Source organism: Bos javanicus, chromosome 16 (genome assembly GCF_032452875.1).
Source record: "Bos javanicus breed banteng chromosome 16, ARS-OSU_banteng_1.0, whole genome shotgun sequence".
Taxonomy (NCBI): Eukaryota; Metazoa; Chordata; class Mammalia; order Artiodactyla; family Bovidae; genus Bos; species Bos javanicus.
In genome coordinates, this window is record NC_083883.1 from 2,745,001 (window position 1) to 2,761,357 (window position 16,357).

General features: G+C 50.2%; 1 protein-coding gene across 16 annotated transcripts in view; it reads right to left on the bottom strand.

The window, feature by feature from the left end:
* The window catches only part of PLEKHA6 (pleckstrin homology domain containing A6), a 139,204-nt gene that overhangs the window by 104,056 nt on the left and 18,791 nt on the right, over positions 1-16,357 (bottom strand). The window contains exon 1 of one of the 16 annotated variants that reach the window (XM_061381933.1): positions 10,853-11,014. The exons of 14 other annotated variants lie outside the window; for them this stretch is intronic. In XM_061381933.1, coding sequence (XP_061237917.1) covers positions 10,853-10,989 — 137 coding nt within the window. In that variant the 5' untranslated portion in view covers positions 10,990-11,014. Of the gene's footprint in view, positions 1-9,876; positions 10,094-10,852; positions 11,015-16,357 lie in introns of those variants that run through there. One more of the 16 variants, XM_061381944.1, reaches the window with a different exon arrangement.

Genomic DNA, 16,357 nt, shown 5'->3' on the forward strand with positions numbered 1-16,357 from the left:
TAAAACTGAGATATCACTACATACTTTCCAGGTTTTTTAAAAATTAAATAACATAATTTATATAAAGCTCCATATAGCAAGTGTTCAATAGATCTTTCTCCTCTTCCCCCACCACCCTCCCATTAAGAGAACTTATTCATTTTTCCTGTGGTCATGTATGGATGTGAGAGTTGGACTATGAAGAAGGCTGAGCGCCGAAGAATTGATGCTTTTGAACTGTGGTGTTGGAGAAGACTCTTGAGAGTCCCTTGGACTGCAAGGAGATCCAACCAGTCCATTCTGAAGGAGATCAGCCCTGGGATTTCTTTGGAAGGAATGATGCTAAAGCTGAAACTCCAGGACTTTTAGCCACCTCATGCGAAGAGTTGACTCATTGGAAAAGACTCTGATGCTGGGAGGGACTGGGGGCAAGAGGAGAAGGGGACGACAGAGGATGAGATGGCTGGATGGCATCACTGACTCAATGGACGTGAGTCTGAGTGAACTCCGGGAGTTGGTGATGGACAGGGAGGCCTGGCATGCTGTGATTCATGGGGTCGCAAATAGTCGGACACGACTGAGTGACTAATCTGATCTGATCTGATCTGATTCATTCAACAGACAGTGGAGGGGTCAGTGTCTGAAGTTGGGGATGGGATGGAATTTTGGAAGCTCTTTTTTCGTTCCAGGCACTTGGAGTAGGGTGTGGAGGTTAACAAGAAGAGAGGGACACAGTCCCTGCCTTTGAGTAGGAGTTTACAACCTAACAAGCCAAGCCCATAAATAACTAAGTGCTATGATGTGTGATAAGAACAGTGTGAGACAAGGCAGACAAAGATACAGAGCCTCGGGAGTTAAGAAAGGGAAGAGAAGAGGGACCAGGAAGAGAGATTTGATGGTTTTAGGGCCCGAGAGAGGCTCTGAGGGGAGATCACAGGACTCCTAAGACTGAAAAGAGGCAGGATTCAGAGCGGAAGCCAAGGGGCTCCATCTCTCACATGGCCTCTCTGAAGGCAGAATCTAGCAGGAATCCATACACACTTTCCATCTCTAAGAACAGAGATCAGAGATGGCTGCAAATTGGGGGACAGAGTCTGCTCCTCTCCCCTTGCATTGGGTGGACCCACGATCTGGTTGGACCAATGGAATGTAACAGAAGTGATGTTGTATGACATCTGAGGTTACAGCATAAGAAGCCTTAAAGTTTCTGCTTGGGTCTCTTGAAATGCTCTGTCTGGAGTCACTCCCTCTGGGAACCAACTGCCACACCGAGGGGAGTCCAGGCCACGTGGAGAGGCCACGCACAGGTGCTCAAGTGGCCAGCTCCAGCCGAGCTCCCAGAGGACACTCATGCATGGCGCCACCTCGGCTGTCTGGCCCAGTGCAGCCTTCAGATGACCATAAGAAAGCCCAAGTAAGCACCTAGCTGAGCCCAGGAAACCCAGGGAAGCTGATGCGCTTAGCCACTGTGTTTTGGAGATGATCTAGCCTGCAGCAATTCTTGCCAGAGTACCAAGTCTCGTCTTCACTAGCCTGGGCTGTGACTAGGGGATTTGGAGCAAGAATCTTACTAGAAATGGATGAGAAAAGAGGTGAGAAGACGGAGCATCAGTATTGGGAGAGGGAGGTGAGGGAACAGGTTAAACTCTCCAGGAGCGTCCAGCTCGCCTCTCCCCTCAACTTTTCCCAACATGAAGCCAGATCAATATAACTCATAATTCAATTTACCCACTGGGAGAAAAAAATCAGTAACATACAAATGAATAACAGAGCTATTCATAACAGCAACAAACTGGAAACAACCCAGATTTCCAGTAATAAGAGAAAAGCAATACAATCATGGAGTAACATGACAGAATTATTGATGGCTATCTAAAATGAAAAATTTATGGACCATCATCATACCTGGAAGTGTTTAGATAAAATAATATTAAGCAAAAAAAAAAAAATGCAGGGCATAGGACAAGAGCTGTACGCTAAGTATAACTATGTAAAAATATTAACAAAGATCAGAAGGGCCCATGGAATAAAGCACATAGTTCGGTATTTACTCACCCTTGTTTTAGGAAGAGTTAATTAACTACTACTTTCTAAAAGGCACCAGTTCGACCTTACAAATCCTAAAAATAGGGTCATGACTGCATGGGAATTAGCAGATGATGTTTTGGAAGATGTCACCCAGGGGATGTGGGTAAAACCCGGAGGGGTCGGGGGATGGATGACAGGAACGAGGGGAGTGGGATGGGGCTTCGGCATCTCCTCAGCAGGGGAGCCAAATGTTAGGAAACAAACCCTCCATGTTTGCTGACACAGTGCAAGGAGAAGGCCTCCCACAAAAACCACCCATTATCCCATAATTATTGTCTCTCTTGTGCCTGCAATTAACGGCTGTCTGAGAGGCGGCTGCCGGGGTAAATAAATGTTCGCCTGCATTACAGTCAATCAGCCAGCTGAAGCGCCAATTACCAAGCCCACTGCAGAGACACTTCCCGTAGCCAGCAGTGGTACCCAGCGGTGACCACGGGGAGGAAGGGGATGGGACAAGATGACACAGATCTTGAGCACACTCATACCCCAGAAGCAGGGAAGGGACATTCAAAGGGACATCCTGAGCCCCAGGGCCGAGGCCAGTCTAGTCCCAAATGAGCCAGGCTAGGCAAGGAGGTTCTCTGACACCCCACCCCAGTGCCAAGTCAGAGGAGTGTGCATGCATCCACGTGTTGCCAGCAAAGTCCCTGGGGGCTGCCCCAGGGGTAGCTTTTGGCCTATGGGAGGCCATGGAGGGGAAGGTTTGTAAGAGGAGGCCTCAGAGGGGCTGTCACCTTCTGAGTCACAGGGGCACAGAACCAGAGAACAAAGAGAGGAACCAGACAGGGAGCCATCTTGTCTGGCTGATGCTAAAACTGACCTCCACTGGCCTTTGACTATTTTTCTTAAGCAGCAAGCTCCAAAACACAGAAGCTAACGTCAGAGAAGTCAAAGATGATTCTACTGTCCAGAGAAGGGCAGAAGGGCAGATGGCTGATAGGGGGCACCCCAAGTCCTCTCCCAGAGGGTTGGGGAAGACAAGGGTACCCTGCAGTTCTGCATGACCTGCCCAGCACCAGCACCCTCTCTCCTACCACAGACCCGGCCGGTACTGCTCAGGCTGCGGGGGCAGAGGCCCCAGAAGATGACTGTCAGGCTGCCAGGGAGCCTCTGAGCTCAGAGCAGCAGATTGTGCAGGGACAGACATCTGGCCCAGGGGTTCTCAATCCGGCTTCACGTGAGAATTACCTAGAGAGCTTCTAAAAGTACTAATACCTGGGTACCACCACAGACTAACTGGATCAGGTCTCCGAGTGGGAGGGGAGGAGGCCTTCTTTAGTGCACTGGGGGATCCCGCTGACTCCCCCAGCTTCCTCCACGGCAGATGAAGAAGCAGGAGTCTGCCGTGGTAATACTTTGCGAAAGGTGACGAAAGCAGCAGGCAGCAGAAGCAGAGCTCAAGCCAGCTCATCTGACTGCAGAGGCGCAGCTCTTGTGCTCAGCAAGGCTGGCGGAACGAATGAATGAGCTCCACCGGGCTCTGGCCAGGATCCTGCTGTGTTCCACGGGTTCATCTACAATTTGCATAAAGACCCAGAAGGGGAGGCTACCAGATTTGCTCCTGACAAGGCCGAGAGGGAGGGCTAACACACGTAGGGCAGAATCAAGATTCCACACACTGAAACAGTGGCCTACCACTGACAAAAGGAAATCTATCAAACGTAAAACCCTACACTTATCATTTAAAAGATTCCCATTGTGCATATAATTCAAAGCTTTGAAAGATGCTCAAGAGCTTATCACTAATAAAATGGGAAAACTCAAATCCAATCTAGTTTTTTTTTTTTTTCAGGCATGAGAGTTTTATAAAAAACCCTATTATTGGCAGTCCAAGAAACAACAGGGCACGTGGACAGTTAGTGATCAAATATCCTAGAAATAGTTTTATGTTTGTCCCTAGGAGCCTTGTCAGTAAGACTGATTTTAGTAAGTCAGTAAGATCTTGGAAGATAGAATTCTCCCCGCCTCACCCTCATTCCTACTCCAAGTTGAATAATGCAGAGCAGTACCTCTCAAATTTTAATGTGACATTGTAGGGGCCGTTGTTAAATTTGGATTCTGATTCTGTAGATCAGGAGTGAAGCCTGAGACTCTATCTCTAACACATTCCCAAACGATGTAGAGGCTGCTTATAAAGAACAAAGGTTTAGAGGGTCTCAAAGCCTACCCGTGAAACCAGGCGCTCTGAATACGTCTGGGGCATTGGTGTCCCTTTCCCTATGGCTTGGGGACTCTGGGAAGTGCAGGAGCTGAATCCGGAGGTCAGGAAAGTCCAAAAGTGCCCGCTCAGCCCACCCGACAAGCAAGTGTGCACCAGATGAGCAGAGAAGAGTGAAAGAGACCCCTGAGAGAGGAGAGACGCATGGGGGTGGGGGCTTTTATTTCAGACCCGCGTGGGTCAAGGTATTTTCCAAGTAGAACACCAGATGTAGAGTAGTCTTACAAAGACGACCAGACGGCGCCACCGAGGGCTCATGCACGTTTGGAACCAACGGGAAGGGATGCTCGGGGCGCCCCTTGACGCCGGCCTGCCCTCTAAAGCAGAGCACGTCTTTGATGTAGAAGACGGGAGAGCTCTAAACCTAGCAACTGTCCACGGGAAAATAACCTGAGGATTTCCGCACAATGAGCACAACTTAAACACCAGTGATTTTCAAACTGAGTCTGACCTAACAGAAAGAGACGGTCAAGCAGAGGGCATCGGAGTCCCACTGAACAGACCACAGCTGCAATGCTGTGTTCAATTCTAGACAATTTAAGAGAATATAAAAAGCTTGCACTTGCACAGAGTAGCTTGCAGTTGCCAGGCCCTGTTCTAAGCCTTCTACATATGTTAATGCAGTTAGGTCTCTCAGCCACCCCATGAGATAAGTACCATCATTATCCACACTTTACAGATGGATGAACACATTTACAGAGGTTTGAAGAGGCTGGGATTATAACCAGGTCACACAGCTGATGAGTAGTAGGAAGGTGCAAGCTCAGGCAGGTGAACCCTGCAGCCTATGTTTTCCCACCATGCCACACTCTCTTAACACTGGACTCTTGAAAACAAACGAGTGTTCTCAGCAAAGATGGTCAGGATGGCCAGGATGCTGAACTAGAACCAAAGAATGGATGGTAGAAGAAGGAAAGTTTGAGTTCAGTATCAAGGAAGGATGTGAGTTGAAGCTGTCCAACGACAGATGAAGCTGCTTCACAGAGCAGTGCTCCCAGTCACTGGGGGCTCAAGAGCGCTGGCTGGTCACACATCTAGGTGCTGCTATTTGGGAGGAAGGTTGGACCAAATGAAAGGCTGCTTCCAATGCTGAGATTCTAGGTCCCTCTCCTGTCTTGGTCTCTCCATCTGGAAAAATAGGCTCTGACATCCGAGCACAGTGTTTATAATGAGCTACATGTAGCCCAGACTTGCCCACAGATTCTGGTAGATGTGATGGAGAGAAAGTGACAGCTATGCCCACACTACGACTTGCCTAGGACGTCTGCAAACTGAGCCAAAGGAAAGACTGTGGGAAACATGCAAATGAGCTTCTGCTGACACATCCTTCCTCTGACCTGTTAACTCATAAGGTTCTTGTGGGAGTGATCAACTCTTCTAAACTGGCTGAAAATAGTTCACTGCTTCTCAAGGAGATATTAAGAATATAGACAGTCATCATTAAAAGTATAAAGGGGGTTCTGTGTTTCCTACCTAAGTTATGCTGTGGGCCAGCACTTTATCTACATTATCCGAGTACCCAAGAAGTGAGTGACAAAGCCACACCTCCAAGAAGAAAGACAGAGAAAGACGACAAAACACAATCAAACGGCCCCCTGCAAATCCTTCAGCCAATGACTGGCTCTAAACCAGGAGGAGGAAAAATCATCTGAAATCTCAGCCCACAAAAGGACTTGGGTGGAGAGCAGCTGCATGTCTTACTCTCTTGCACACTGCCCCAACCCAAGCGCAGAGCACCCAGGGGAAGTGGGGGAAGCTATGCATCCTGTACCAACTATTTCAAGACAATGTGATTACTGCGAGGAGTCACAAATTCATCAGAAAGACATATGTGAAAGAAAATGTTTCAGAGCAACTTCTATTTCTAACTGGCTGCTTCAGCCAATGAAAGGACACTTTTAAAAATATAACTTAATAAGTACAAGTGTTGATGGCTTGGCCTTGGACAACACCAGATTTGAAGATGCTAGGCCTGATCAGGATGTTTTCCGTTTAAATTCAGGAAAGTCCTTTCTAGGGTCTAGACGCTAAGTTGCCACGCTCTGCCACTCTGCCTCCAGAACAGCTGACCAGAGGTAGCCCGTCAGAAGGCATCTGAGCCTGGTCCTGTCCATGCCAATCCAGGCTTCCTTCTCAGACCTCGGCCCCACGCCCTTCAAGGCTTCCCTCCACTGACAACCCTCTCCTCGCTTCCCATCGCCACTGTGCCGAGGCCTCAGTTTCTCCCTCCTCTTCCTCTTTCTTCACATGTGGGACCTCCATCTCGGTCCCCGAGAACCCACGTGCTCACTGCCCTGATACAACCTCACCCACAGCACAAGTCCTAGCGGGCAGATGGACGTGGCTGGCTTGACAAGCACAACCCTGAACCAGACGGCAGATCAACCAAGACCCCTCCTCCTCCCAGCTCTGCTCCCTGCGCCTGCAGTAGGGCCCCCGCACAGACCCTCCTTTCTACGCTGAGTCATTTGACCTTAAGAGCGGGATCAGAGGCACTGGGGAAAGTCAATGTGTGTTCTGCCTGAGCCCAGTTTGCTCTGTACCATCTTCCCTTCAGCTTGTCCAGGCAAAGTGATGACCCCTCTTTACTAATGAAGAATCTAGCATTTCTGAGATGATGTGCCGCTCATCCAGGACCGCGTTGACAAGTGGGCGAGATTGATAGTTTTCTGCCCCTTATGTGACCCAAGTTTGAATGCGTGCTTATTAGCCACAGAAGAGGAGATGATGGAGGCGGGGGTGAGGAGGGGAGACATCTCTTGCATCTCTCTCCACACTCACGTCTACACACACACACAGTAACTTCAATGACGGGGGTGCTGGGGAAGGGCAGAAACACATGGGAGCGGAGCACGGGGGAAATAAGGGAATGAGTTAAGCCCACCCTGCCGGCTGCCACCAGAGGGCTAAGTTGGTTTAATGAGGACACTGGCTTCTGGATTCAGAGAAGGCCTGTACTGCTGAAGGAGGCTGTCTCCCCTGAAGGAGCCGCTGCCTGGTTAGACAATGCCTTCCTTCAGCACTGCATGGGCCAAGGGAGCTGTAAGGACCAACATTGCCCATGGTCCCTGATCCCCGCTGCAGCTCGGCTCTGCCGCCAAGGTTTCGCCTCAGCGTCTCTGACTCTCCCTCTACAGGATCTGAAGGGCTCCTGCGGCTGCACTTACACATGACCATGCGAGCAGCACATGCACACACCTTCGCTCCTCCAGAGAAGGCAGCATTTGCCAGCTGCCTTTCCCAAGGACGTAGGGTCTGGACACCCAGGGAGAGGCCAGTGGGGCAGCCCTGCGAGGCTGACCTGAGCCGTGACTATCGGGGGTGTCATAGCAAAGGGGAAGCAGACAGTTATGTCTCCCCTCCTCACTCCCACCTCCATCATCTCTTCTGTGGCTAATAAGCACGCATTCAAACTTGGGTCACATGAGGGGCAGAAAACCATCAATCTCGCCCACTTGTCAACGCGGTCCAGGATGAGTGGCCCATCATCTCAGAAATGCTAGATTCTTCATAAGTAAAGTGAAATAAGTCTGACTCTTTGTGACCCCATGAATGGTAGCCTACCAGGCTCCGCAGTCCACGGGATTTTCCAGGCAAGAATACTGGAGTGGGCTGACATTTCCTTCTCCAGGAGATCTTCCCAGCCCAGGGATTGAACCTGGGTGTCCTGCATTGCAGACAGACGCTTTACCGTCTGAGCCACTAGAGGGGTGATCACGTCACCTGGACAAGAGGAAGGGAAGACAGTACAGAGCAAATTGGGCACAGGCAGAACACACAGATGCAGAGAGAAAGGGTACCTACAAGACAGACATCCATCCAGCTCCCGTGTGAATCGGTTCCTCTGCAAGCACTGAACAGTCTCCTCATTTGACCCCAAAGCACTGATTCTCCTTACCGGAACCCCACCCTCTCTCAGCCTCGGACACACACCCAACCGGAGCCCCAGCAGAATTCCTAGGCACCGCCCACTGTGCTGGCCCCAAGCCCTGAGCCCAAGGTCCTGGCTGCGAGCAGCTGGGACAGGACACTCCTCACATTGGCTGCGGAGTCGCGGGCTGGACGCCTGAGGACCAGGGCAGGGGCCTGAGGCTGGTGCGCCCTCTCACAGCTGCAGCCCCCCGGCCTCCCCTCCACACTGAGGAGGGAATGCACCCAAAGGCCTGGCGGGCAGCGCCTCGCTCCGCTGTTTGCAAAGGGCAAGGTCCACTGGAGGACGGCCTGCGCCCCGGTGAGCCCCGGGCGGAAACGCAGGCCCTGAGAGGAGACAGGGTGCAAACGGACGCTCCTCCACGGCTCGGGTTCCTACTCTGCTCCTGACCTCGGACCTGTCACAGGCACTCCCAGGGGTCCATCCTCTGGGGGCCATTGCTCCTCACCCCCGGGGGCCCAGCAGGGCCTACTCTGCGGTTACTCTGCACCTGGCCGCCCTGGGCTGACATTCATGTCCTTCATCACGCTGGAAATGGATGGTTAAAAACTGGCTTTCCCAGGCCTGGATTAAGGCTTTCCTGTCAGAAAATCTCCCAGGAGCCTGTGCTGGGAGGGAGCCCCAGGACCCTGACAGGCTCAGACCCAGGAGAGCTCGCTGCAGGGCAGCTTCAGTGCAGCCGGGCCCAGCCCTCATCTCTCCTTCCCCTTCTCCTCACAGACGCAAGGGAGCACCAGACGGCTTGAGACTCAGCTTCACAGAGCAAGGGAGCACCCAGACCGCTGCAGGCTCAGCCTCACAGACACAGAGGGAGCACCCAGACCGCTGCAGGCTCAGCCTCACAGACACAGAGGGAGCACCCAGACCGCTGCAGGCTCAGCCTCACAGACACAGAGGGAGCACCCAGACCGCTGCAGGCTCAGCCTCACAGACACAGAGGGAGCACCCAGACCGCTTCAGGCTCAGCCTCACAGACGCAGAGGGAGCACCCAGACTGCTTCAGCCTCAGCCTCACACAGAGGGAGCACCCAGACCGCTGCAGGCTCAGCCTCACAGACGCAGAGGCAGCACCCAGACCATTTCAGGCTCAGCCTCACAGACACAGAGGGAGCACCCAGACCACTTCAGGTTCGGCCTCACAGATGCAGAGGGAACACCCAGATCACTTCAGGTTCAGCCTCACAGATGCAGAGGGAGCACCCAGACCACTTCAGGCTCAGCCTCACAGATGCAGAGGCAGCACCCAGACCACGGCTGTCTCAGCCTCACAGACGCAGAGGGAGCAGCCAGACTGCTTCAGCCTCAGCCTCACAGACACAGAGGGAGCACCCAGACCGCTGCAGGTTCAGCCTCACAGACGCAGAGGCAGCACCCAGACCATTTCAGGCTCAGCCTCACAGACACAGAGGGAGCACCCAGACCACTTCAGGTTCAGCCTCACAGACACAGAGGGAGCACCCAGACCACTTCAGGTTCAGCCTCACAGATGCAGAGGGAGCACCCAGACCACTTCAGGCTCAGCCTCACAGACGCAGAGGGAGCACCCAGACTGCTTCAGGCTCAGCCTCAGCTTTCATAGCCCCTTCGGCCCCCAGCAGACGTCAGGGACTGAGGCCTGGGTTCAGCCCCAGGCCCTCATTTGGGATCTTTGGAGCCTCACCTCTGTTTAGAAGAGGAATCCTCTTGTAGCAAGAATGAAAATAGGCAACAAATTCAGCACACACAGGGGTACTACAAACCTGAGCCACACAGACCCCCTTTTAAGCCTTGGCTCTGTGACCCTGCGCCAACTATATGCCTTTTAATCTGTGACCCTGGGCAAGTCATGTGACCTCAGAGCCTCTGTTACCTCACACACTTCAATCATGAAGAGCCAACCAGACAACCCCACACATGGAAGGTGGAAGGAGCTTTAGCTCAGGGTCTCTCTCAATGTTTCTCAAACCACAGGTGGGTGTGAAATCAATCTGAAGGGTCAAAATATCTTTTTTTTTTTAAATAAAATAGACCAGACTAGACTCAAAAGCGACATGAAGTATGCATGACACAGGGTATCACACACCTTTGCTGGGTTGTGATGGAAAATGTATTTCTGCTGGCGGCAAAAATTTCAGTTAGATTCTACTTTGAAAACTTTCTTGCAGATGTTCCCGACTGTATACCTTTGCTTCCTGCCCTCAGGAGACTGGGACGGTAAACTCCCTGAGGCTGAGAGACAGGTCTTAAGTTCCCAAGAATTCCAAACCTCCCATCTCCTTCCCCCATTGTGCTGGGCCCAGAGCAGGGTGGGCCTCCAATACAGGCTGCTCACGGGCTGGAAAGCGTCCACCAAACAGAAAATCAGCGAGAAAGATGAGGGAACCATCACCGGCAGACCGGGCACCATTCCAGTGGCCCTGAAAGTCTGCACTAACATTTCATGGATGAGGAAACTGGGGTTCAGAGAGGATAGCACCGTTGGGGTGGTGCGACCGGGATGGGGACATGGACCCCTCTCTGGACCTCCCTGCTTTGTCATGGCCTGAGAGAGCTCCTGCGCTGCCCAATCAAACCTTCGAGGATCCTGCGTTGCTCAAGATGACTCGCGCCAGAACACACACACACAGGGCAGGAGACAACACAGCTTCCTTTCCTACCTGCCTTTCTCTGGATTTCCCCATCCCACGAGGGAGAGACGTGGGCTATGCTGGGGGCATCTGGGATGTGTCTTCCTCTTGGTCCCACCCTTGTCCTTCTCTGCCTCTTTTGAGGCTGATTTCCCCCAGCTCACCATCCCCCTCCCCCAATACCAGCTAACTGGTTACCAGGGCAACCCAGCTGGGAGGCCGCCAGTTACCATGGCAACCCAGCATGGCCGCCAGGCTGCTTTGCTTAGGAAGGTCAGGGGACCAGCCGGGCGACAGAGCCACTGGGATGTTGCCTGCAGGAACGGCCCCTGCCCCTACGTGCCTGAGGGAATTAAGTTCCTGCTGTCAGAGGGTTGCCTCTCGGTTTCCCATGAAGCAGGCTCTCCCAGCTTGGGACAGGAGCTGTAGCAAACCTCAGCAATTCACTCAAGCCTGGTAGCCTCCACACTTTTCAACAGAATTCTGATCACCGCACCTTGAGGAACGTTTCTCAGAATGTGCTGGCTATTGCCCAGTCTTGCCCCGGACCCCCTCATCCCCCCTTCCTTTCTGAGCAAATCTGGAAGTCAGCATGCATGCAGTGGTGTCAGCATGCAGATGTAGTCTCTCCATGAAATCTGTTGCTAATAATAACAAGGAAGAGCTACTATTTTCCCCGACTTACTTTGGACCAAGCGTGTTCTAGGTACCTTGCCTGAAGTCTCTCTGTTGATCCAGATAACAAATTAGTTATCCGTACTTTGTAGACACAGCAACTGAGATTTGGAGAAGGAACCTGTTCAAGGTCACACAGGTATTAACTAGCAGAGCTAAAATGAAGCTGTAAAATCAGTTTCTGAAATTCCTTGAGACCCTGGCTAGTGCCTCTCCTCCACCAACTAAGTATGTGGCCTGGCTTTAAGAAAACACTTTTAACATTTATTAAAAGATTATTTGGAGCCAGACATTTTACTCATGTTATTTTACTTCATTTCATCCTCACCTCCATGAAGGATGTTTTAGTCTCCCCCACACAATAGCTTGGGAAACCAAGCCCCAAGGACGTTAAGCGACTTCCCCAAACTGAGGAGACCAGGTTCAGGCCCCTCCTCAGGAGTCCTTTCCTGACCCCCCAGGGAGAGAGTCTTTCTTGGCCACAAACAAACACAACACATGTCTCTCATACACAGGTGTCATATCATATACATGTATCTCTAACGCATACGTCTCATATCATATATCATTGCACACGTCTGCTCCCTTCCTAGACCACGAATTTTAAAATTCATTTTCACAACCTAGTATCTGGCCCATAATAAGCACACAATAAATATTTGCTGAAAGAAAGCAGGGGGCCAAGATTCCAATCACGTTCATTGACCCAGTTCCACGCTCCCTCTACCACATTACCCTGTCTCACTCATGCGGTCATGAAGCAGGTGTCAAACAACTGCTATGTGCCTGACTCTGTGCAGAACTTCACAAAAACAAGCAAGACCAGCTCCAGCCGTGAAGCAGCCCAGTGGAGTGGAGTAGGCGGCATGGCTGAGGAGGACAGGAAGTAAATGCCCCCTGCCAACTGCCATCGAAGGCTTTCTCATAACTGTTTCCCTATGCTATCCCTTGGGCCACACTTCTCCCCATCCAAATCTTTATATATCCAACCAAGAGTTGGACCATAAGGAAGGCTGAGCACCAACGAATTGATGCTTTTGAACTGTGGTGTTGGAGAAGACTCTGAGAGCCCCTGGGACTGCAAGGAGATCCAACCAGTCCATCCTAAAGGAAATCAGTCCTGAATATTCACTGGAAGGACTGGTGCTGAAGCTGAAGTTACAATGCTCTGGCCACCTGATGCGAAGAGCCAACTCATTAGAAAAGACCCTGATGCTGGGAAAGATTGAAGGCAGGAGGAGAAGGGGATGACAGAGGACCAGAGGGTTGAATGGCATCACCGACTCAATGGACATGAGTTTGAGCAAGCTCTGGAAGACGGTGAAGGACAGGGAAGCCTGGCATGCTGCAGTCCAAAGAGTCGGACACAACTGAGCAACAAAAATATGTATGGAGCATTTGTTATATGTCAATGCCTTCAAATCACCCGTGGTTTGGGGGGAGTGAACAAGATACAAAAACAATGGAATCAAGAATCAAGAAAACAGCAAGAGAAGAGACAGATGGGTCCAGGAACTAGTGTCCAGGGACGCTGGGATCATTTGTTTAATTCTAAAGAACTTTCACATTTGACGTGATAAAGTAATTTCATATTGCTTCACATTCACACCCACCTATGTTAACTCATTTGAACCTCAGTGATGCAAGCAGGACAAATAATTATTATTCCCATTTTAGAGATGGGGAAACTGAGGTTCAGAAGGGGAAGAACATTGAATTAGAAGGAAGGAACCTGGATTCTAGACCCCACTTGTGAGTCCAACAAATCTATGTTTCCATCAGAATACTCCCAACCCACCATCCCACCTCACCTAAAGCAGATTTTCCTTCCCTGCTGTGACCCCTTCAATTCCCCAGCTAGCAGCTGCAGTTTTAGTAGAGACAAGCAGACCGGCCTGCAATCTGTGGAGAGCCCATTGATACTAATGAGGATCTAGGAACCAAGTAAAATCAGGAAAAATGACCTCACCACTAGAGGTTAGGTTGAATTTAACAAGCTAATTGCAAGCATTAGGCTAATTAAAAGCAAATTGGCACCTGCAATTATAGACTCAAGTTCTCAGGTAATGATGAGCCAGACTGAGCGGACATGGTGATGTCAGTTAGGGAGGGGCCTTGCCTTCCCTGTGGAAGAGGGGGTGGTCCCAGGCCCTGCAGGAGGGACGTCTCAGCATCCATCCATATTTGTCAGATCAGTGTTGACTTGCCCATCCCTGAATCCTGTGTTCATACAATAAGGACCAAGCCTTTACAGAGATTAAGTGACCTGGAAGGATCTGATGTCACCCTGGATACCATCTGCCTTGCAGCGTGTGAGGGGCTGGGCAGCTGCAGCAGGGACTCCAGCGGAATGTCCTGCTAGCAGAAGACACTAGCGGAGCCGATTTCTCTTGTCCAAGCGCCTGCCAGAAGGAGTCACAGAAGCGTGACACTCCCGGGGTGGCCCTGGGAGTGGGGGGCGGCTGCCTCCCTGAGCTCTGTGCTGGGGAGACCAAGCCTGGGGGGAGGCAGCAGAGCCTGAGGGGGTGGGCGGTGTCACCGGAGGCGTCTGCTCCCAAGTGCCTGGGGGACTTGGGGGACTCGGGGCGGGGAGGGAAAGCATGACACTGGCTTCTGTGTTTCTCATGCAAATCGACACTTGTAAGATAATAAAAAAATACTGTCACTTACTCTGCTTAGCATGATTCTATGCGCTTTACATATGTGACCTCATTTATCTTCACAAAACGTCTGTGAGATAAGGTACATTATTATCTTCAGTTTACAGATGGAGAAACTGGGGTACAGAGAGACTAAGTTGCGGTCAAGCTCACGTCCCTGCTAAGTGGCAGGACCCAGAGTCGGCCTTCGTTTGGCCCCGTAACTGCAATCTTGACAACTGCACTAAATTATCTTTTAAGAAAAGCCAAAGACTTGAACAAACAAATGATAACAGACGACCCTTCACACTTTAAATTTTTAGAATTTTAAATTTTAAAACTAATAGACAAACGTTCATCCACCTCAAGAAACAATGAATTGAAACTGAAAAAAGTCAGAATAGTCAATGCTGATGCTCATGCCACAAAATACATTCTTATACACAGCTGCTGGGAATGTAAATTAGTAGTTTCTAACAATTAATTGGCAAAATATGTCAACCTATTTTAAAACATAGGAATTCCACTTCTAGAAATGTAACCTAAGGAAAAAAGCTATTGATATGTACAAAGATTCAGATATTTATATGTTCACTGTAGCATTATTTATAAAAGTGAAAAGCTGGAAACACATAGTTTAACATCGGGGCCAGTTAAATAAATAAATGGAGTAGGTCTATAAGGAAATACCAGTCACTAAAATTGATATTGTAAAAGAATACTTAATGACATGGAGAAATGCTTTTTATTTAAGTGACAAAAATATATACTTGGTCAATTTTTAACAGTATATATGTGTATTTTGGTAATAAACATAGTCATATGTCTGTGCCTGAATTCACAAAAATATATATATGCCAAAATATTCAAATTATATATTAAATCTCTGAGAGAATTACACTTAATTTTAATGTTTTCTTTATGGGTTACCCTACATTCTTAATGACCTTGTATTAGTTTTATACTCACAGAATAGTAATTTTTTCTTAATGTATAGCCTCTATCACATTAATTCTATGTCTTAGCATTCATCCTAAGAAAATAATCCAAAATACAGAAAAATCCCTACGCAAAACAATGATCATGCTGTGTTAGTTGTAAAAAGAAAATAAGGGTAACCACCTAAGTGTCCAACACAAATACGATTACATAAACTACATCATGTCCAAAGGCTATTATGCACTATTTTAATATGAAGAAAACCATCTTTATCACTCTTGGAAAGAGAGCTGATTTGTTCTGTGCTGCTTCGAAGAATCAAAACCAAAGGGTGGAACTGAGAAGTGGGCACGTTTTGATTCAGGACAGAAGAATGTTCTGACCGTGGAGCAGGCTGCCTGGAGAGTCAATGAGCCCCAGTCACTGGGACTATCCAGGCGAGGGTAGGACCCAGATGCGCCCCTCAAGGAGGCTGCAGAGGGTTCGTCTGCGTTTGGAAGGCGTCTGGAGCCGTGGGTGCTGAGCAGGAGCCCACCTGGACTGTGACTACCAAGAAGAGGGTCCCACTCAGCCTGCCCTCAACGTGCTTCCTCTCTGCTCACCATTTATTCTGAATGTTTCCCAAATGTGCTCTTTCCTCTCTAAACACGTGGGTTTTTTTTTTAAACTGTTGGAGACTGGCCTCCCAGTCATCTCACTGACGGGCTGATGTCCATGCCGCCTCCTCCCCAAGCAGGACTCTCTGCCGCAGCTGAGGTGCCTCTCAGCGACCTCTCCCCCCACTGCAAGCCTCCCCCTCCTGAAGCCCCCCTGGGGGTCCAGGCTCAGTGTGGCAGCCTCAGGGGACCCACGGCAGGCCCGGAAGGAAGAGGCAGGACCCGGGCTCAGGCCATCAGGCGAGGTGTCAGCCCGTTCTCGGGGCTGCCTGCTCACTGACTTCCTCAGTAATTAAGTCATTTACACCATGCAGGAAGAACCCAACTGAATAATCCAGGCAGACACGTTAAAAGTAATTATCTGTGTAATGCGTCCTGCACCATCACCTTCCTGTGAAGAAGGAAAAGAAGACGAACCAGGGGAAAAAAAGGCCCCCATTGTCTCGAGCCTGTGCAGCACCCCCAGGATTAATTACACAGCCGCTAACACGTTTAGCACCTCGCCTCTGATTGGAAAGCCAAGGACTCTTAATAATTCATATCTGCAGCCCAGCACTCTGCGCCCTGCTGAGGACACAGGGAGCCCTTGTTTTCTGCCAGGCAAGCCCCGGGGCAGTGCCAGGCTC